The sequence below is a fragment of the Vanacampus margaritifer genome, chromosome 15, assembly GCF_051991255.1.
Source record: "Vanacampus margaritifer isolate UIUO_Vmar chromosome 15, RoL_Vmar_1.0, whole genome shotgun sequence".
In the NCBI taxonomy this organism is placed as follows: Eukaryota; Metazoa; Chordata; class Actinopteri; order Syngnathiformes; family Syngnathidae; genus Vanacampus; species Vanacampus margaritifer.
This window is the reverse complement of record NC_135446.1, coordinates 12,836,291-12,859,786: the sequence shown is the minus strand read 5'-3', so window position 1 is coordinate 12,859,786 and position 23,496 is coordinate 12,836,291. Positions and strand designations below refer to the sequence as shown.

The 23,496-nt window shown below is 42.5% G+C and overlaps 1 protein-coding gene across 1 annotated transcript; it reads right to left on the bottom strand.

Annotated features, from left to right (window-relative positions):
• Window positions 1-832: 832 nt before the first annotated feature.
• usp53a (ubiquitin specific peptidase 53a) lies at window positions 833-23,181 on the bottom strand. The gene is made up of 17 exons (XM_077543664.1): window positions 22,743-23,181; window positions 17,617-18,132; window positions 15,811-15,903; window positions 15,587-15,721; window positions 13,322-13,432; window positions 12,244-12,326; window positions 12,063-12,147; window positions 11,825-11,971; window positions 10,364-10,513; window positions 9,023-9,188; window positions 8,560-8,709; window positions 8,345-8,485; window positions 6,454-7,243; window positions 5,300-5,358; window positions 2,508-2,562; window positions 1,767-2,428; window positions 833-1,698 (listed from the first exon to the last, which is right to left on the bottom strand). The coding sequence occupies exons 2-17, from the start codon at window positions 17,758-17,760 to the stop codon at window positions 1,619-1,621; spliced, it is 3,051 nt and encodes a 1,016-aa protein (XP_077399790.1). The 5' UTR covers window positions 17,761-18,132; window positions 22,743-23,181; the 3' UTR covers window positions 833-1,618.
• Between the last annotated feature and the right edge of the window lie 315 nt (window positions 23,182-23,496).

The window sequence follows — 23,496 nt, the reverse complement described above, 5'->3', positions numbered from 1 at the left end:
CGAGTAAGAAAGCTATTAGAAAAATAGTATAAAAAAAAGTCACCTTACCTCACTCACTTCATCAAAGGCAAATTTGGCGACAGAAGGCCGTAATTCTCCACTTCAAAAGGCCCCTAAAATCAATAATTGGCTTCATAAGTTAAGTTTATTAATAGAAGGGATGCACTCATACTTACTCACCTAAATGGCTTCTTTGGCGTCATTTAACTCGAATTGATAGCTGCTGAAGAAGCTAATTTCATTGATTAGTACAAAACAATATCCACAAAAAAAAGACAAACAAAACATAATATCAAATAGTTCGATTTTTGTTGTTGTAAATAATTGTTATGCATTCATTCTTACCTGGGATACTGCTAACTACTGTAGCCTGTATTGATATTAAATTGTAAAGTATGTGTTTTACAGTTGCAGGACGTCGGAAATGGAAGTTCCGATACGTGCTGCATCCGTAAAAACAAGTGTTGCACGGTTTGCACCTGATTTAGCAGATTGCGTTTACGTGTGCTGGGAAATTTTGGAACGACCAAGCGAAATAGTTGGGTAGACTAGTGCTTGTGTAACTGTTGTCGTCTTTCGGTGAGGGTGGGGGGGGCTAAGGCATTCTGTCACCTAACTCGCTTTAACATTTATTAAAAGAATGACAATTCAACATTTTAAAAAGAGTGTGACGTGTGAGAGAACCCCAAAAACCCGATTACATGTTAATTATGCAGCAATGTTTGGATGTAATTTGTTGTACATAACAGCAGGTGGCAGCAAAACATTGTGAACGGTGTAACTTTTAAAGTAGGGGAGGAAAACCAAACCAAAAAAGATCACATAGGCAAGATTAATCAAAACTGTTTATTTTTACTGAACAAGTGGCGATCGATACAAATAAAATAAAATCTCTGGAATCAAAAAAAGAAAAAAAATTACAAATTACAGCCGATTCAAAGCAAACCTTGCTTTGGCACTAAAAAATATATATACAAAAAGGCACTGTGTCACTTATTAAACATTGAACCATGAACAGATACTACATATATGTAGAACATGTTATGAATACACCTACCCAGAACTAAATGCTTTCGTTTTACTACAAAAAAAAAAAAAGGATGTTTGTACAGTTAGGAGTGTTATCCAGTGCTAAGACTTTTGTTTGTGCGACATACTTGCTGCAAATAAGCATTAATTACCCGTCACCTAAGGAGGGTCATTCTGCCTGGCCTTTATTATGAACACAAAAGAGACAGGAGGAAGACATTCACACCGGATTTCACCTTGGCGCGTTTTGTGTCCTGCCCAGCCTGCTCTAAAGTGTTGCAGTACGCATATACCTTTGTGGGTGTACCAATCTATACGGATCCCTAGGATCCATTAATGTACCAGGACTTGCTCAGTATTTGGTACAGATGTAACTGTTGGCTTGATAACCCTGAAAAGAAGATCATTCCTTTTTCTGTACCTTTCTGGTTGTGCAAATTCAATTTTCATTCAACCTTGTTCTGAGGCGCAATCTGCTTGGCTGCCACATTCTTGTTCAAGACATTCAACAGTCATACAGTAATGCATAGTGATTTGTTTTGGGGGGGGGGGTTATCCCGTCACAGGCTCGTTGTTGCGTCGGCTCCACCTACAGAAACCCGTGCTCATCCAGTCCTTTCGGGGTCACCGGGTTCCACTTTGCAACAGGCTTATTGGAAGCTGAATAGCCTGCAAAAAGAAGACGGACGTCAAGGCAAACATTCAGGCGAAACCCAAAATTTTACTTTTTGATGTACCTGGTTGTGGTCGGTCGGCGGGGAGTTGCGATGGCGCAGCGTTTGACGCAGGAAGTCCTCTCACGTCCGCGTCGCTCTCCCCTGAAGACGTGTGCTCCTCTGTTCTCATGTACAAGGCGGGCCGCTTGTAGAATTTGGCCCGATAGGTGTCCGTCATGCAGTTATCCACAGTGAAGTAAGTCGTGGGCAGAGCCACATCAGGGGAGTCGGCACCGTCTCGGCCCGGGACCCTCTCTTCGCTCTCGCTGGCCGACAGGTCGTTGCGGTCCTGATCCGAGGACTTGCTGGAGCTGGCGTCGGACGAGAGCCTGCGCTCGGCTGGCGTCGTCTCGATCCAGCGGATCAGGGTGTTGTGCGAGAGCGCAGGCGTGGTGCTTTTGGGCCGGCGGGCCGGTATTTCCGGCGGTTCCGACGGGTCCGTCTGATCACCGCCGAAGTGTTTAGGGGGTAGCGGTGGGGGGGAATTGTGCAGAAAGGCATCATTGTGGATCTCCTCGCGTTCGGAGAAGGGTCCGACGAGGTCGTCCGAGCTGATCCACTCAGAACTGCTAGTCTTTGTCAAGTAAGGCAGAACTGGGCTCACTGGACTATCGGCGTCGTCTTTTTCGCTGTCCAGCTCGTTATGTTGTAAGACTCCAGGAGTGTATCGGAAGGCTCTTTTTCTATTACAAAAGCAAAATAAGCATTCCAGTGACACCCCTGTAGATTGACATGACTGCTTGAAGATTGAAGTGAATTTACCTCTGTAAGGGTTTGTTTAAGTCATGCAGGTCCGGAAACCTTTTCCCTTGTTCACCTGGAGAAGGGGAAAAAAAAAAAAGAGAAAAAGCTCCCAGATGTTAATTCTAGCACCAAATGGTCCGAAATAAAGCTAGCCGACATCTGTCGCAGCTTTATCTTCGCAAAGGGACTATGTGATGTTTTAGATATGTTATCTAACAGGGGTCACCGCGCGGTTCTGTGCCGGGAGCGGAAGTATCACAGCGGCTTGTCTGGCAGTGCGGCCTTGGGGAGGAGTGGGCAAGGCGAGATATACTCGAACCCGCCGAGCTTGGAGCTAATAAAATTTTTTTTAAAAACTCCAGCAGATTTACAAGTTAGAGCAAGTAATGGCTAACATTTATTTTAGCCCTGGGCAAGTAGTTTCAACTGTGCATTTTGATTAGAAGCGACCATTTTAGGATAGTTAACAAATATTAACCATGCGTGCTCGACCGTGCTTTAGTTTCAGGTCGTCATTTACTAAATAGCATTAACCTGTGCATCCACCTGCTGCCATTCATAAAACATGATTTTGTGTTCAACCAGGCCAAAATAAATTTGAGAGTAATTTGAGGAAGAAGAAAAAAAACATAATTCCTTGGCTCCAAAAAAAGTCTGGGGAAAAACTGTACTATACGGACAGCGCTTCTTAAATTGGATTCATTCGGTTTGTTCCAGCGCAGAGTTCTGAGCTCACAATTTTTTGTCTAGTCATCAGATCCCCGGATGGCGTCTGTATCACCGAGCATCGTTGGAAAAAGGTGAGCGCGATCCGCAAGAACAGCTGACGAAACGGACAAAATGAAGGGAGAGGCCGGCCATCTGCGATGCGTCAGCACACTCTCGCTCTCTCAAAGCATTAGAGGCTAAATCCTTTGTGCTGGCATGCAATTACGCCGGGGTCAGAGCACCCCCCCCTCTTCCTCCCCCACCCGCCCACTCTCTCCACAACGCTATTGCATTTTTAAGCTGCTAAGTCCATGAGGCAATTCACAATTTGAGGCTGCTGATCTGTAATTCTTCTTCAACATAAAGTGATGCCGGCACACCTTTTTACGAGAGACCAAACAATGGCCTTAACTCATTCACTGCCATTGACGGCTATTGACGTCAAAAATTCATTTGAACTATTTCTATTAGTTTTACTTCCCACCCCACACACACTTTTGTTAACAAGAGCATGACAACCTAGAATTTTTTTATTGTACATTTAGAACGGATATAAAATTTGCGATTAATCGTGAGTTAACTATTGAAGTCATGCGATTAATTACAATCAAAAAAATATAATCATCTGACGACCCTAATTTTTTATAATCTTTCCTATTCTCTTTAGGGGCATCAGGCGATTAAATTTTTTTTAATTGTAATTAATCGCATGATAACTAGTTAACTCAAGATTAATCACAAATTTTATATCTGTTAAAATGTACAGTAAAAAAAAATCTAGGTTTTCATTCAAGTGGACAAAAAATGTGAAACTACTAGAAATAGTTCAAAAGAATTTTTGACGTCTATAGCCGTCAATGGCAGTGAATGAGTTAAAAAAAAATGAACTAGGAGTCTCATTTCTACATCCACTGTTGTATGTTAAAATGTCTGCCCAGGTAAGCAACAACCATAATTCAAGCTCGGCCTCCGCTTGCGAACTCAAGGACAGACAATTATGCAAACAGCGAGGCGAGGGAATCCATTAGATCGGCCCGTGGGTTCAAACTCATCCCAACAATATTTGTGTCACGCGCGAGTGCTGGCGGGTCGCGTGGTCAAGTGCAAACGGGAGCGTTAATGGCCTCTGCGGTGAGTTCCTGTGAGGAGATGCTGGAGCGGCCAAGGATGATTTAGCGGCAAAGTCCGCACGGCACCTTTTCTTGGCAGAGGTGGCCCTTTTACACCGGATATCAGTCCCGCCATGTCTGAACCTGCAGTCGCCATTTAGTCTCTATTTTGGATGGGAATCTGAATGCCATAGAAAATACAGTGCGCATGAGAAGCAGACACAGACCCTTCAATACTCACTTGAAATTTTCCACAAACGGAAAGTGGCTGGGGGAAGTTTATTTGCTCGGGTGTAAAAGGGGACGAGGCCACCCTATGGAATAATCTATCGCATCTATTTTCGATACCGCTTCTCCTTAGTGAGGTCACGTGGGCTGACTGAAGGGAGCCATACATTATTCCGGCACGGGTAGCTGTGTTGAGCTAATGCAGATGCTCGTCTAGTACTTTCCCCCAAACAGGTTAAACAAGTTTCAAGAAGGTACGTTCAAGCTCTTCGGCTGACTATTTGTAGTGAGTCCACCCTTCACAATTCACAACACTATGACCGCTATTCTGACCTCCGCCAAGGCCTAAGAAAAATAAAACAGTCAAAAACGTGGAGAAAAAGAAAAAAAACGTTTTACCCTTATCCTACTCTTATGAAAACATTCTTGGCAGATGTAAAGCAGCGGGTTTTGTGCTTCATTTTGAAACTCGCCAAGACCTGGCAATAAACATGCCTGCAGTTTGTTGGCTTCCCGTCTGAATACCACTTTCTGACAGGCCCGGCCGGTCGTGGCATTTTCTGCCCGGCTGAGCACAGCTGGGCGGCCCTTACAAGCTCACTCAGCATTCAGCTTGAGGTAAGCTAAAAGTTGTATTTCCTTCCTGAAGATGTTGTTTTTCCTCTTGTTATACCGTAGGACAAAAAAACGATTTGGGCTCTTTGGATTGTTGTGAAAATACATTGGAAATATTTTTGAGTGCCTTTTTTAATGATAGTGACTTACCAGTCGAAAAGGTAGCTTGCGATACGTCATCATCACTTCCCCTTGGAGGGAATATATCCCTAAAAGTAAAAACAATTAATCGCAGGTGCTGGTTTTAATATTATAAGAGACATGTTATGCAACTTTCCATAACAATTTGCGATGTTTTGTTTTGGATGGCTTTGTGTTATTCTGATGCCTGAGGCTTCAAGAAAAAAAAAATAAAAAATAAAGAGACACCCTTGAGCTCCTACATTGGTAGTAAAAGCGATGGCTTGTGGATGTGGCTCTGCATTACAAACTTACTATAAGCGAAGTGCAAATTAAAAAATTAAAAAAGCAAGGCTACCTAACTAGCCGTCATGTTTAAAATACATTGAATAAAAAAAACAGCAACTTTCAAGCAGCTCATTCCATTGGATCAAATTCATTTTTGATTACTGCCTACCCACAATGCACCACGCCGCTACCCATAATGCATCGTGCCGTCGAGATGCGCACTTCTATTAACTCATTCACTCCCAGCCATTTTGACAGAAGCAAAATTTTCACCTTCACTCCCGGTGTTTTACTGGATTTTGACGGATTTTGCAAGGCCCACAAAATATTGTGTGTGTGTGAACATGAAACCTACCAAAAGAAAAATTAGAGTCTCTTCTTTCATCAGGAAAAAAAAGTATATTTCTATCCGTTTCCGTTTTGCAGCAATTAGCACTGGAATATAGCTACGTTTAATCATTATTCACAAATCTATTTAGAATTGTGAGTAATTTAGTTTATTTTTTTCAACATGGCCCCGGTTGATTTATTCTTGCTCTGCTGCCACCTGCTGGCCGTTTGTGTAATAACTACAACATTTCTTCAACCGTTCTTTGCAGTTGAAAGGCTGCATCAAAAAACACTAAAACGTATAAATACGTCTTTGGGACACATAAAACATTTAAAATAGAAGGTATTTATACGTTTTTTGGGAGCAAATGAGAAAATAGCAATATGATCGGTTTGTTTACAATCGGTCGGAGTTTTCTGAATTTAAGCCACGCGTGAGCTACACTCAACTTAAACACTTAAAAATTTTAAAATAGAATCTATTTATACGTTTTTGGGAGCAACTGAGTTAATGTGTAGCTAATGTTTGTTTTTTGGACATGAAAGTGGTTAACGCATTTATTTACCGCGTCAGATGCAACTCAGGTATTGGCCGTAGCTCCTTGGGGGAAAAGTTCTCCACCACAGGTGAGTCCAGATTTGCCGAGCTATTGCTAATTCTGTCGCTGCTCTCGTAGCCAGATTCCGTTCGCTGGATCTTCCAGTTGTCGCCGTACACTTTAAGAGTCGCCGTGCCCTTCGACCTGTCCTTGTCGCCGTAGCCGCCGCGGCCGAGCGATTCCAGCGAGCTGCGGCTGCTGCTGTTTTCGTGCCTCTGGTCGTCCTCGTAAATGGTCATAAGGTTCTTGGACTTGCGTTCCTCCCGGCCTCCCCACATGGCCTCCCACTCTCGCTCCAGCGTCGGCGACTTGCTGCCGGGCCATCTCCGCGGGCTCAGCTGCGGCCGCTCTGGATCGGCCGCGTCGCCGCTCAAGACGCTGTCCACATTGAGCGTCTCCCGCATGGGCTTCCAGAGACGATTGGCTCTGCTGCGACCGCTCCCCGCACTTCCGGGACGCCCGCGAGAATCCTGGCTGCTGTCGGTGTCGTAGCCGTTGGTGTCCGGTTTCCTGCTGTAGTGAGCACTTCTCACGCTGGGCACACTGGGTAACACTTGAACCCTTGAGCTGGAGCGCATGGGCTCGTTAGAAGGCCTGGCGCTCATTTGGGGAGAAGGCCTGGTGCTAAGTTGGGATGGCCGCTCGTTCCGGGTGGGACCTTTTCCCTGGCTGCTGTACAGACGAGTCTCCATGTGCTGCTTGAATCCATTTTCCGGGGGGGAGGTAGATCGGGAGTAGACGCCATCTTGACCCGCATCTGTGTGAAAATAAAACACAAATTGTCAAAGTTGAAGGAGCAGGGCTGGCACCAAAAAAAAATTGGCCCTGCCATTTTGACTTTAAGCCCACTAGCCCGGCCCGGTCTAAGATAGTTCTGTCACTGATATTGACTTATGTTGTTTCAGTTAGCCGTCTATATTAGAAATTGATTTATAGACTAGTCCCTCAGTCTCTTGGAAGTAAAATGGAGGAAAATTATTAAAAAGCACTGCAAATGTACATTTCCTTTCTTTTCTTTGGTCCTTCCTCGGGTCTCCTGACGGCCTCACGACTCTGGCTGGAAGTGTTCAGTTTAGGTGAACGGTATGGGATTTTTTAATAGGTTTTAGGTGAACTAATGAATACACACACACACATACAAAAAAAAAAAAAAAAAAAAAAAGGAGAGCAATGATGATGACATGTCAAATCGGTAAAATTACCGAATGAACAATACTGAGCTCTCCAGGAAAAGAAGAAATAAAAAATAAAAAAACACTGCATCTGCCCCAAAAGACGCCGGCCCACCAGGCATCTGACTAGTATGCCAGATGGCCAGTCCAGCTCTAGTGTACGCCATGTTCAAGAGGCGATAGGATATCAAGTTATTACACATACGATGTTTGAACAAAGAACACAGCAGGTCAGTGAGAGGGAAAAAAATAAGAAGGGCATAAAAGGACACAAAAAGGTGTTAATTACAATCAATGGGAGTCCAATTTCCTGTTTTTTTTTTCTTAACTCAATTCAACCTCAATAGTCCATTCCCAGGACACTTGAGTCATCACCTTGGCCGCTTTTCAAGAAATAACGTAAAAAAATGAAATGTTACAAACAGGATGCGTATGTGATGCGCGTTTTGTTTGTCAGCTGTGAAGAGTGGAATCAGAAAATTCTAACTCAGAGAGCGGGATGAAAGAAAGCTCAGACGGACGTCAGCAGTTAATCCCCTTTCTGACACGTCGCTCCCTAACCGGCGCTTACATAAGGCTCGCGGAACGGGAGACAAGGGCCGCTCTGGTGTGTCGTAAAAGCCTGGGAATTCTCTTTGATGCGCGGCGTCACATGAACAGGATGTGCACGAGAGTCTGTGACTGACCTCTGTAGCGCGATTCCGGCCGGCGCTGACCTCTTCGATCAGGCTCTCTTCCGACTGGATGCGCCTCGCCGCCGGCTCGCTGCGCAACTTCTCTGAAAATCTGTCGGAATTGACGCTTGGGATCGCTGGCGCCGATTTTCACTATCAGAGACGTCATTTAACAGAAATTTAACATGTTGTGGACATATCATGAAATCAAATCACTTATAGCGTACCTGGCCCCCGTCCTCCACTCGTATGGGCGCTGCCGCGGCTGAAAGTGGAAGGGGTTTTCTGGTTTAAGGACGATTTAAGACCCAGCAGGGCGTTCAGATTCTCCTTGGTCAGTTCCAGCTTTTTGGGGGACGGGAGCGGAGATGTCACACCTAAGCGGGCGAGAAGAAAAGATCACATTTATATACAGTCCAGGAAGTGATGAAAACACATTGCTGTGCACGCGCGTGAGACCGCGATATGTTGCTTTCGTCACTCGCCCCCGCCAGGCCGGCTGCCACCCGGCTTGGACCTGGGCTTCGGCCAGCATGGAGGGTTTTGAGGAGGATCTTTAAACGGGGATAAAACCTCCCCCAAGCACACAAATCCTGGGGTGTATAATCTCTCTCTCTTGCTCGCTCGCTCGCTCACTGCCTGCTCGAGTTGCTTAACGTGCGTGCAAAATAATATTTTTGCGTGACTTGCCTTCTCCGTTCTCAAGGTTCTTGTACTGGTTTTGGCTCGGGTTCTGCTGCTGCGGCGCATCCTCAGCCGTGATGGCGCTGCCATTCGGGTTGGCGTAAAACAGTAGAAGAGGCTGAAAGTGACCTTTAATACATTTGCTGACCACATCTTTCCACCTGGAGCCAACCTAAAGTACAAACAGGAGAAATAGGACAGCGTGTGATTGTTCCCAACCAAAACAACGCACTAAATTAAACCTGTGAGCGCCAGCAGATGTTGGAACAGAAGCCAAACCGGAACTGGAAATAAAACGGAGGACGAAGCGCACCTCGCAGTCCAATTGGCGAGCGTGTGGAACAATCACATTAGCGCGGCTTCGTCGGGTGCCGCCGCGGAGACGCCACAAAGGCAAGCTGTGGGCTAACAGATGCCCGCGCGCTTCTTAATTAAGCAAATGAAGATTTCAGCGGAGAGATGGAGGGAGAGCAGCAGCAGCGGATGAACAAATGGAAAAATAGCAAATTCAATGCAAGGAAGAAAGTCTCTGTCTAAACTCTATAAAGACATGGAGAAAGAGAAAAATGCACAACCATCACTGAATATCTTCAAAATTCACACTGAAGAGCCACAAATCAAACGAGTCCTATCAAATTTATGGACACATTATATAAACAAGTTTGTGTTTAAAACCCTGGAGAACCCACGGGGTCAAATTTGGCCCCTATAAATTCTGCTACTCAAATAACAAAGACCTTTTTTTTTTCCAGCAGTGATTTTGTCCCTGTGTTCTTGTTTCCATTGGCCAAAGTGTGTTTGTACATTCAAAATCCAGTTCTAAAATGCAACAAATAAAACAAAACAATTATATTGTTCAATGTAGCTGTGTATTTGATTGATTATTTTCTTAAATTCTAAATAGTTTACTGACAGTTTTTGTTATTCAGATTTTTCGAAATGATACCCCTAAATCCCAAAAGGGTCAAAATTCGCCCTAATCCTAAATTAGGGAATAAAAAACATATTTTGGTGTTCAGTGAATTTATAGCAGTCATTTAATGTATAATTCATAATTTTCCAAAGAAGAAAAGGGTTCTTGGGTTCTCCAGGGTTAAATGAGAGCAACTTGGAAGTCAAGCAGAATGTGAATGTCTTCCACGTCAGAGATTCTGCTGTATCTATGGACAATTTGGCGCCGGTCCAAATTAGGATGGTGCGGACTTGGCAGCAGCCAGAGCTCTGCGCAGTGCGACTCGAGGTGGACATAAAATGGCTGGCTACCATTTCTAGTATTTGACTTTGTTTTTTGTTCCACAAGAAGTGTTCAATAACGCACGATTAGTGAATGCAGTTCTGGTCGGTCACCTCTTTTACGGTGGCATCGTCGAAGAAGACCCACTTGGACGACTTGGTGTGGTAGGCGAAGGCACAGTAGTGGCGGCTGGAGTAGCAGATCATCCCCACCAGCAGCAGCTCACCCTTTATGGCGTGCTCGTCGGTCACCCTGTAGAAAAGCTGCGCACATACAGGAACAATTGCTTTAAATCACGGAGGAAAAAAGATAAAAAGACAAAAAAAACTTCTTTGGGAAGGTAAATAATAGGACTGGGTTTAAAAAAAATAAATCGATATAGAATTTATTTTTCTTTTCAAGCCCGATATTGATTCATAAAACCATGAATCGATTCTTTTTCCCATAAATTCTTAAGAAAATAAAATTTTAAAGGCCATTTTTTTGTATCTTACTGTTTTCTTGAAATGTATTGTTCACATGAATTTACATTCATGAAAGACCTGACTTATTGCATTTTAAGACAATTCAGAATCTTTTAAATTTATATTCATAATTATTGAATTAGAGCGTTAAAATATTTTCATCTCATCCTTGCTGATTAATTAAACTAAAATCATTTGACCAGTTACTGCCTCCGCAAAATTTACTTTGAAATTTAACATTTGTGGAGTTTTTATCATGTCCTTGACAATTAAGAAGAATTGATGTGCCATAAATAATAGATATCGGATTTAATTGAAGTGAATCAAATCGGAAAAACTCGAAATCAAATCAAAACTGAATTCTTGTGAATTGAAATCGAATCAATTGAGGAAATTAGAATCGATACCAAGCCCGAGGTCAAATAGGCCAAATGATGAGACAAATGAAACCTTGAAAACAGCACATGATACCTTGCTTCTAGTTACAACATACAAACAAAGCGGGATTTGCTCACAAAAATCACTAAATAGACGTCACATGGTGAGCAAATAACGCTTCGCGTAAAGCCTGTCTGTGAAATAATGTTGGCCTAAAACATTAAAAAGAGAAATTTCCCAAAGGTGAAGGCACCAGCGTTGCAAGAAATGTTTTGTTTATCCCTCACGTGCTTCCTGCTCAGCCAGTTCCCACCCTTGCGAACAATGGATTGCAAACAATCGGGGCGGCGCTGGTGGGTTTGCCTTTAACACCCAATAATGTCACATTAAACACTCGCAAATGAATTGAGGCTTTTGTGGTGAGAGCTGGAGAAACATGCGAGAGGGGAGGGCTGTCAAATAAACACGCCGGACGCTTTGCTGCGGAAGTTATGTAACGTGCTTTGAGCCCACCCCGGTTTGATTTCCAGCAGCGCTTGTACTACTCGCCAATGGCTCTCAAGCGCGTCTGGCGGGGAGGGGATTTGAACCGCTTGACACCAACTAGCGGGGGGCTTTTTGATCAGAGTGGCAGGGAGACCCCGACGGGGCATTTGCTGCTTACGCAACGGCTGACAGTAGACTCGAGCCCCTTGCGGGTGTTGGGGCACGCGCGGTGTTGACGGCGCTTACCTCAGACAGGCTGAGGTGAGGCCCCAGTGAGCGGATCACGTCCTCGGTCAGGTCCGACTGGTCCGAATCCCACACGAAGCCGATGGTGACGATCTCCGGGGAGTTCATGAGGACGCGTCTGATCCGAATCCTCTGGCCACATTTGCTCTAAAGCAGGAAAGCGGAGTAAACAAAAGTCAAATCCACAATTTCTGCACATTGCCTGCTCGATATTGGATCATGAAAAATTGACAGTTACAGGACAGTTACGAAGGTCTCCGACCGTACACGCCGCTTGTAACAGTTCTCCGAAGGAATCGTCCTTGCGCTGAATCATCTGCTGGCTGAGGAAGAAGGGGGAGGGGGGGGGGTCAAACAGACAATGAGACAGATAGCAAAAAGTGACAAGCGCTTGGGCTTTCATGTTGCCGCTGCTTTACCAGAGTGCGGTGGTGGAGACATAATGCACCAGCTCTATAAACGGCAGCGGGTCAGAGGATGCCCCACAGCTACGGCACACAGACTGCGGTCAGGGAGACAAATAAAGTGACCCAAAATGTCTATCATTTCCCTTTCAATTACATTCACCATTTAGCTACCTGATCCAGTGGTTTGGTTGGAAATTATTGAGATTTTTGAGAATTAACTCATTCAAACCCAAACACGTGTAAACACGTTTTTTATAACATATTTTTTTTTTTTCAGTACGTTGTATGCAGCCCTATGTAACTGTATGATCCATAAATCAGGGATTCCAGGGTGTAAGGGTTAGCACTCTAAACTCTTTTTTTTTCCTTTTTTTATTTTTTGTTTGTCTCCAAAAAAAAAAAAAAAAAATTTAAAACATATTTAAACGTTTTAGTTTTTTTCATGCAAGATCATACAGAAGGCTTTGATGCCACTTCTGGCATGAAGAGGTGGCTTAAAGCAATGGTAGTCATTTTAAAAAAACGGCCAGCAGGTGGCAGCATAGTATAAGAGATCAGCCAGGGCCAAGTTGCAACAAGCTCTTTTTGACATGTGTTTTCACAAGGAATGTGAATATTGATGAAACTTTTATAAGCTAACGCTAATTGCTGCAAAACGGAAACAGATGCAAATATATTTTTTTCCCCTAATCTTTCTTTTGGTAGGTTATTATTATTATTATTATTATTCTGTAGGCCTTGCAAAATTTGTCAAAATCCAGTAGAATATCTGGGAGCGAAGGGGGCTGCTTCAGTGAAAATGGTCGGGAGTGAATGAGTTAATTATATACAATAGACAGGCTAAAAGACCAACTTTGATATGAAATGTATGTTATTTTCTGTAAAAAGCGGCAGAATATAAGATTTATCACCAACCATCTACCCCATCTGTGATTTACTAGCTTCTGCTGACGCTGCATGGAAGAACCCGAGCACAATCAAATCTGCCTTATTCCACCGAGTCCGCCTACAGTCTCAGGCGTTGATTCATGCGTGTGCGTTCCAAGATTGGCACAACCAAAAACGCGAGCAAGATGACGTCCCCACTGACCTGCTCGTAAAGCGACATGGCAAACTTCTGATGGGTGATGCACGACTTTGAGGTGCACGCGTCCGTCTCCTCAGGCACGATGTGCAAGTGAATCCTCTCCAGTATATTTTCCTGGCACACAATATGACATTCATCATCAACAACAACAACAACAAGGCCATGCAAAGAGAGAATATCCTTTCCACAAGTGCAACGGTCTGCTCATTTCTCACTCTGGTGCAGCTCAGACTGGGACCGAGCAAGCTCAATTTGAGGCGTAAGGTTTCAAAGCAGGGAAGGCTAGCGGCCCGGCGACTCGGGTCTCCGCGTGATAAAATATTAAAGACGGCATGGCATGCCTTCAGAGGTTACGGCATCACATCCTGACATTGAATGCGCGTGAATTCTCAAGTGGCGTGCACATGCCGCCAAGAGATCAAGGGTGAAGATCTGTGGGCAATTCAGATTGACCCGAAAAGACAGCAGCTTTGCCAAATTGGCCTTATTGAAAAATCGAGCAGGACATAATTATATTAATCCCACTAATATTGTTCAAACCCAGTATCGTTATCGGCTAGGGCGCATTTTGATGCATACTCAAATCGGCCTCGACAAGAGATCAATTTCAAACTTGATTATTTTGGATCTGATGCAAGTCACACCTCTTGATCTCCAAATACGGATCTCCTTGACTACTGATAATTGATATCAGTATCGGACTTGGGAAAAACAAAACAAAACAAAACATATTGGTCTCTATGGTGCGGTTTTATGAAGAAACATCAGCACCCTGGCAGTTTTTCTTGGGGGGGGGAGCACGTAAAAAACGGTACCAGGTGCCATTTTGGCTCACGAGTTGAAAAGGGAAAAATGATCTTTACAAAAACATGTTCTATGTAGCCACACTAGTCTCAACACAGCATTCTGATGAATAATGCATTTGTGGAATAGGAGTAAAGCAGCAAAATCCAGCTGTTTTTATCCATCTCAGGAGGCGGCCATTTTGCCACTCGCTGTTGATTGAAAATGACATCACAGCTGCTAAGGTAAAAGCCAATCACGGCTAGGCTTAAAAAAAACAACAACAATCAGGGCTCACCTGTTTTCTGAAGCTGAGCCATGAGTGGTTGTTATCTGAACACTGACTAACTGTGATGTCCTTTTCAGTAGTGATGGGAAAATGAAGCTTCATGAAGCACTTGTGATATTTTTTGACTCCTCTAGATGGCACTCTAGGGTGAAATCAATTTTCTTCGCACTAGCCTTTATATTTAAATCAAGAGCACCATCTAGGGGAGTCCAAAAATATCACAAGTGCTTCATGAAGCTTCATTTTCCCGCCACTATTTTTCAGGGACAAGTGGCAAAATGGCGGCCCCCTGATATAGACAAAGATGGGCGGATTTTGCCATTTAATTCATATTCCACAAATGCGATACTAATCAGAATGCTGTGTTTAGACTAGAAAGAAAATGTTTGGGTCAACTTCCCCTTTAACCCTGGAGAACCCTTTTCTTCTTTGGAAAATTATGAATTATACATTAAATGACTGCTATAAGTTCACTGAACACCAAAATATATGTTTTTTCAATTTTAACCCTTGTTTTTTGAACTAGCTCAGAGTTGCTAATTCATCAATATATATATATATATATATATATATATAAAAAACATACTCCTAGGCATTCTGCAACATGATATGAACTAGATTAACAAAAAAACAAACAATTTTACCATCTGATGGTTTGCTGAGAAGATGGTTTTGTTTGGATTGATTTCCAGCTCAACAAAACAGCATGTTGCCAGCCATCTTGTCACCACCACTCTGGCTCATGTAAGTGCAATATTCATCCATTAGATGGCCCCATGCAGGGGTCAGAAGTGGCACTCTGGACTTTTGAAGTTAAATTTGTAAAAGAAAAAAAAAGGTCTTTGTTATTTGAGTAGCAGAATTTATAGGGGCCAAATTTGACCCCGTGGGTTCTCCAGGGTTTAAACACACTGAACCAAAGAGGCAGCAGCGAGCAAGGCCCAGTTTGCTTTCACTTCATTTCTCCATAATAGCCCTTTTTATTTCGTTTTCAATAAACGCATCCAGCGTAGCGCAGAAGTGACGCAATCCCCCCCGTTTCCATAATCCGTCATCCCGATATTTAGCGGGGACCCGGTAGGGGGACAGAAGCTCTTTTCTGTGACCTCGCCAAAGAGTTTGTTGCAGTGCAACAAATTCACTTCTCCCTTTATGCTCCTCTGCTTCCCACGGGGGAGTTTACCGCGGGAACTCACAAAGCACTCTGCGGCATCGTCCATGAAGCCCAGCTGGAAGCGCTGCTCGTCCTTAAAGGTCTCCGCCAAGGCGTTACGCAGGTTGTCTGATGGCAGCGCACGCTCCCGACTGTGCTGGAACTGGGAGAATATGCCCTGAGGAGAAGGAGGAGGAGGGTGAGGGGGTGGGGGGGTTGCCACGCAGACAAAACAGGAAAACATTGTCCACCGGAAAAGCCCGATACCTTTAATGCGCAAAAAATGCACGACTCCCCTAAACAGAAGTGGCCGGGTAGCTGCCGCAAGCTGCGTCGGAAGATGTCCAGCTGCCACAGGACCTACGCAGTTGGACACAACAACAAAGACATTGTTTAGCATTTTCAAAGTCCTTCAGAAGAGAAACAACCCCGCCGGGGGAGGGCGCTCGTCTCCAACCAGCTCATCTGCCGCCTCGCCCTGTGAGTCACGCAGAGCTGCAGGGTGACCTCACCGCGGGGCCGCTGACTGGAAACCACCAGGCGAGCCGGCAGCCGACACCCCACCAGTCAGAAGACGCAACCTTCGAGTGTATTATTTATTACGTCGCTCCAGAAAAGGCCGGGCCGACTCAAGAGGGGTGACTAAGATGTCAAACTGGGGAGGGGGGCGTACAGCTTTGGCATGAAGACACGGATACATTTAGAAATTGGACCTCGGAAAAAAACGGCAAGTAAAAATGTCTATAGGGATGGATACAAGTCACAGGCATGTGAAGTTTCACTCCAGAGTGTCACTTTTCTGATGTCATGTAATTCAGAATTTCCCAACCGTTTTTGATTGGCACACCACCCAACACAAATGTCACCAAAGAGCACAATGATTATCACAGTTGTTACATTTCAGACCACGCCCACGACAGACAAAATAGATGCATCTGAGGCGCAGGTATTATTTTGTACACGTAGGTGGTCGCCAATCGCATGCTCTACAATGCTGTTGTATCTGTGACTGGATGTGTGTGGTTTTAAAAAGGCACGTCTGGCCTGTTGAGCGACAAGTAAAAATTACAGGTATATCTTACTGCTCTGTAGTAACAGCCCATGTGGAAAATAAGTGTTTTTTTTTCCAGAGCTGATACTGATACCGATTATTAGTAGTGAAGAAGGTTGATAATTGATATTTGGAATAGATTTTACTTTCAGTAAACGGGGGGAAGAAATGCCATCATTATTTTTAAAAACACAAAGTCCAACTCTTTCTTGAAATGTCTTTAAGCATATGCTTATTTAACAATTTCAGATTTGCAAAATGATCATCTTAGACAAAAGACCTTTATATTTCTATTCAAATTCTAACAAAATTCAGGGAGCTCACGGGGTCATCAGCAGGTCCAAAACATTGAAATGAAAACTTCAAAAACTAAATAGCTCCCTATTGTTTTCTACAGTAAGATTTCTAAATTTAAAAAAATAACTGAAATGTTCCATTTTGATGTGTTAGATTTAGTTTCAAACAAATAACAGGTGCTGAGAGGTCCCCGGTGTCAGCAGCATATTTTATTAAGTTAAATGAAAAGTGAAATACGTCGTTCCCAGCCGATAAGCGGTCTATCCCTAAAAATAATCACGGCAAAATCCCACGATGTAGCGAATAATCCCTTCGTACTAACTAATGTCAGGCACAGCGTTTGAGAAGAACTGATCTAATTAATTAACTAGGACGGTGGCTTGATTTTGTCAGTAAGCTGTGCAATTAATCGAAATTCAATTACAATTTCAATTATTACGCTCCATAATTACAAAATTGGCATAATAGTGAACAAAAATAAAAGATTAGTCATTTTGAATTGTTTAAAGGTATATATTTGTAATTTTTTTTTATTTAACTAATTTAATAAACATATATATATATATATATATATATATATATATATTTATTTTTTTTATTATTATTCTGGAGAGCTCAGTATTGTTTTGTCTTAATATTTTTGACGCCTAAACTTTTTCTTGTTTCGTACCAAAATCTTCATAATCGAGCAGCAATTCATGTAGCAAAAACAAGCAAAGTGGTACCTGCACGGCGCTGTTGAGAAAGCAGCTGTTCTGGCCCGGTTCGTTCAGCAGTCCTTTGGTGGGGGCCAGAGACATCATGCTCCCCGGTTGGTAGCCCTTCCCCAGGTTGCTCCCCGGCTTCCTGAACAACCTGAGCAGCGCCATTGGGTCGCGGGGTCAAGCGCTTCTCAATGGCTTTAAGCGGAGGCAACCGGGGCGGGCGGGCGGTCCTTTTGCCCCTTGGAGGAGTAAACTGACCCCCCAAAAAAAGTCTGGGACTATGTGATCCCGCGAGCTGCAGTTGATGCCCTGCTACACATGGGCCACTAGTCCATGTCTTGCGTGCATGAGGAAGGTCTCCAAATAACAAAATGGGGGGTGGGGGGGGATTATAATCCAAGTAACAAGTCTGCGAGGTTGACAGGTCCACAGGTGAGATGCCTTCTAACCGCAGATGACTCGTCTTGCCACATATTTGGGATGCGGCTCAGGACATTCCGTGGTCCGTTGAAGATGCAAAAAATCCACGTTCAGCTTCTGTCCAAGACAACAACAATAAGTTCATTTGGATTTCACAACCTGACCAGGAATGTTGCATGGATGTGTTCACAAAATTAACATGACAACATTTTAGAAATTGGAAAAATGTTCCCTTCCTCTGGCTGAACTAAAGATTTTAAGGAATGTCAACAAAGCTTGCATATTAACTTTTATAAACAGCCCTTAAAAGAAAGGCCAAGGTCGAGTTGGAGCGTGTACCCGGCAACGGCGGGCGCAGTCGCGGCCACTTGTTTCCACAGGCATTTTTTTCACTGAGCGTTGACATAACAAAAAGGGACACACAGTAGCCAGAACATGTCACCAATTGAATCTCATTATTGTCATTCATTAATCTCCGGGTGTATGCTACACATTTACTAAGGTGAATGAAGAATCAAAATAAATTTTCATTTTTAAGAAAGACCTTTATATCTCTCAATTTAGCATTTTTCATGAACTCATTCACTGCCACTGACAGCTATAGACATCAAAAATTCATTTGAACTATTTCTATTAGTTTAACTTTTTTTTTCCCCCACTTTTGCTAACAAGAGTATGAAAACCTAGATTTTTTTTATTGTACATTCAGAACAGATATAAATATTGTGATTAATCGTGAGTTAACTAGTGAAGTCATGTGATTAATTACAATTTAAAAAAATGTACCACCTGACACCCCTAATTTAAGAAAAAAAATATTTAAAATAAGGGGCGTCAGACGATTACCATTTTTATTCGCAATTAATCTCATGACTTCAATAGTTGACTCACGATTGAACAGATATAAAATTTGTGAATAATCGTTAGTTAACTAGTGAAGTCATGTGATTAATTACAATTAAAAAAATAATAATCACTTGACGCCCCTAATTTAAGAAAAAAAATATTTAAAATAAGGGGCGTCAGACGATTACAATTTTTATTCGTAATTAATCTCATGACTTCAATAGTTGACTCACGATTGAACAGATCTAAAATTTGTGATTAATCGTGGGTTAACTAGTGAAGTCATGCGATTAATTACAATTAAAAAAATAATCACTTGACACTCCTAATTTAAGAAAAAAAAAATTTAAAATAAGGGGCGTCAGACGATTACAATTTTTATTCAGACTCACGATTGATCACTTATTTTATATCTGTTATAAATGTACAATAAAATAAAATTATAGGTTTTCATAAAAAAATTAATGATTTTTTTTTTTAAACTAAGATAAATAGTTCACATGAATTTTTGACGTCTATAGTCATCAATGGCAGTGAATGAGTTCAAAGTCATTAATGGAATTTTTCTATTCTTTTAATTTATAGTTCCTGATTGTAAAATGGCCATACAAGGGTGGTCAATATAACACAACGTACAAATACTTAGCATCAGTACTCGCTCATCCCTAGATATAAATTACAAACTGAACCAAAATGGCGCCTTTCGCAGATGAATACTTATGACATGTTTGATGAAAATGTTTGCACAGAATGTGCCAGTGGCTTTTATTACATGACTCAATGTCCAGAGATTGAAAGAGGAACACGTAGTCTCGGCCAGGCACATTTTGAAATATCCAAATGACACATATATTCAGGAATGGAACGTGCATAACAGAGTACTATTTAAACCAATAGTTACACAACATATTTATGCACAAGGACTCAAAGAAAACACAAACCTTACCACACGGTTTCAGCCAAAACCAGTCAGACAACATTTGCCATTTTAGAATTGAGGACAGATGACGACATGGCAACCGCGGGAACACTTAAGGAACGCTTTGAGTTTAGTGCTTAAAGACTGCATTTACAGTCATCATCCTCATGCAATTCAATTAAACAGCGCCGGGATTGTGGGCCCGTACTTTGCGGCTGGCCTCCATGTCAACAGGATTCCAAAGCAATCACTTAAGCTCAGAGTTGCTTAAGAGGCACAAGTTTTTCAGATTAGTTTCAGGTCTGGCGGGAAGAGTGGAAAGCGGCTGCCGTTCTCTCACTACATCACAAAAAAAAAAAAAAACAGCAGCGATGATAAGGTCTGAGGGGTTAAAGGGGAACTGACGATTGTTTTGACACCTCGAATTTTAAAACAAAAATATATTCCGTATGCCAACCTGCGTTAGTAAACCCAATAAAGATATTACACACATACAAGCGAGGCCATGACACTTTTGTGCGACAAAATGGACCCCAGGCACATTTTTAGACTAGGCCAGACCAGTTTACATGCCACAGAGGTTAAAATGGCACATAGTGAAAGAGTATCAAGCAACATCAGCATTCTTACAGCATGCCATAATCTGCCTTTTTACGATTGCCTAATAAAACCCAATCTCCATGAGAAAATGGATCCCCTTTAAATCAATTTCAATTCCGCGTAGTCACCTTCTGTTTATATTTTTGAAATGACAGACAGCTCAACGGCCAGAAATGATCTCTTTTTTTTTTTTTGCCAGTTAAGTCACATTTCCCCCCCCGAGCGCTGACTCATGGAATGCCGACAGATCGAGCGCAGTCTACTTAATATGAAATAAAAAAGAAACAATTGATCCTGGTGCGGAAACTGGGTCACTGCATTAGCTGGATCAAAACATTAAAAAAAAAAAAAACTGAATAAAAGGAACAATAGTCAAAATTAGTATGTTCCAACTTTTGAAAAGACAATTTGTAAAATCTAATTGAAGAGATTCATCCAGGTTTAAAATTTCATCACAAAACCAAAAATAAATAGTCAATGAGGGAATACTCTGAGCTGACCAGTTCTATAAGCAAATATGATTTGTTCTGTTCCCTTTAAGGTAGCAGAGGAAGTCTGGAAGACTGCAAAAATAAAAAGGTTCGTCCAGAAGTGTCAAGTGAAAAAAGTCCAGAGCTTCTTTCCCCCCCTTCCCGGTCATTTAGAAAATGCACAAGCTAGCGCCTTGGAGCAATCACCCGGAGAGGCGCATCAGCAAGTCCGGACGGGGCCGAGGGAGTTGAAGGTTTGGCGCCATGTCATCGGCATTTGATCGACTGATGGACGAGCTCATTAGGAAGGATTGTTTTTGCACAGGAGGCAAGAATTCACGATGACTCTATCCAAATCCGTGCCTTACAAATGGGCAAAATTCCCTCTGTAACTATTCTGAAATGCTGTTGAGATGTCTAAATGTGCTTCGTAAGAAGCGCCGCCGATTCCCGACAGACTGAGGGAGGTTGTCAAGCCTTTCGGACAACAATGCCACATTCTGGCCCGTGGGACAGAACGGATCACCCACAGGGCGCTGACTCATCCGCTATTCCACACTACAGAGGAAAAGCTACAACAAAAACAAAAGCACATGTTCCAGGATACAATACTTCCCACTCCAGCAATGCACAAACATGAACAGAACTTCACTTTCCTTTTCACTCAATAAGAAACAATTCATTCAAGTTAAACATGTAAAATAAATAGTAACCAACTTAAGATTTAAGATGTGGATCGTTTCTTACACCGGAAGATCTGACGGTTTTGCCTTTGGCTAACATTTAGTTCTTAAGTGTGTCATTTCAACAGCCACCACCATCTTGACCCCCAGTAACCTCTGTTTTGTGCTGTTTTAGCATCATGCTGCAGATTTGACACACTTGGTGTTCTCTCTAGGCAAACAAACTTCAAAAAGAAGAGACAAAACAGGTTCTTCGACATGCCCCAACTCACTAATGATGCGCAGAAATCAACCACAAGTCGCAACATTCAAAATGAGCGGTACAGCTTATTGGAACTATTTTAACAGAACAAAAAAAAACACACATTGTATCATGCATGTTATTAGGTGCTTGCTAATCCATCCATTTTCTTTTCCACGTGTGGGTTGAGGGAAGCAATGTTACACCCTGGATTGATTGTCAATTGACAGGTCCCATATTCATAAACAAATATTCCTCACATTCCAATTTAGAGTCTGGGACTGTTGGAGAAAGACAGGAAGAACACATTCACTTACACGAAGGCTGAGATTCGAACCCAAATCTACTGTGCGGTGCGTGCTCACCATAATGACACTATATTGAAGTCTAGTTTCAAAGGCAGTCTCTTAGATGTGCCAATATGAGAACATTTTTGGACACCTTTAGAATCCACACAATGTTGGAAAGGGATATTGTATAATAATCATTTTCCGTTTGATAAATTTGGTCGACTATTGATAAAATATTCATTGGTAAATAAGGCCGCAGTAAAGCCTTGTCAGCCTGCTACTACAAAGTGTAGGCTGCACCTGTTTTTTTGTTTTGTTTATTGTAACTCCATTTTGTTCATACTTAACTGATCATAATAATGAATAACGCGGATAGTTAAGTACATTGATAGTGTTTATTTATGTAATTTTCCATCTTGACTTAACACACGAGTGCACTTGTCTTTGTAAACAACAAACTTTGTTGGCGCGAAATGAAAGTTGATGTCGCTTTATTTGGGTTAGTTTACACGTTTATTAGAGTTTTTAATGGTTTTCGTAGTTTTATAACCTGGTCGACCTGACTTCCTGATTCTTCCGTTTACCTGAATTGCGTTCAGGTACATTACTACTTCACAAGATTAGGATTAAAAAATAAAGGACTAACATAAAATACTTTTAAAAAACAAATTAAATTACCTTGGGGATATTACGAAATAGATCCACATGTGCTGCAATTTCTTCAAAAGAACAGGAGTTGCGAAATTGAAGTGGGAGGAGACGAGATCAAAACGCCGCAAACTTCCGTCCTTGTTTTCAACTCCAAACGTCGCCCTTCTTGTGACAAATAATCCCCTTTGCAGTGAAATTTGAAGCGGATTTGTTTTGAAGGCTGAGTTGAGGAAAGAGGGAGGGGCGGCGGCGGTCGTCCCGAACCAGGCACCACAACGGACGCGTCCACTTTTTGTCGCTTTCGGCACCTGAACTGGATCAGAGATGTTTTTCGAGGAGAGATGTCCAAGTCAAGTCACGCCCCTTCCTCCTCTACTCTTTTTACTGCGGCGTGCTATGCACACGCGCACCCACACACGCATGCACACGCATTCACGTACACGCGTACAAGTTGAATGCACATTTGCTATTTTTGCACCAGTAGTGTTTCAGCGAATGATTAAACGGGGAGGAGGAGAGAGGGGTTAAATATTGACTGGCCAATGGTACATTTGCATTTTTTTTTTAACAGAGCAACCGAGGCAAAAGTGACGTATGCAGGCGCTCGTTAACCAAACACCATCTGCGTTTTGAGCTCGTGTTACATAAAAGCAAGCACATTTCGTGTTAGTCGTCATTATTATTATTATTATTTTTATCTGCGTTTGTTGTATTTTTTATTAGTATGAATTAGCTGCCGCGCTGTGCAGCCCATCTCAGCATGCATTCAATATTATTTTAC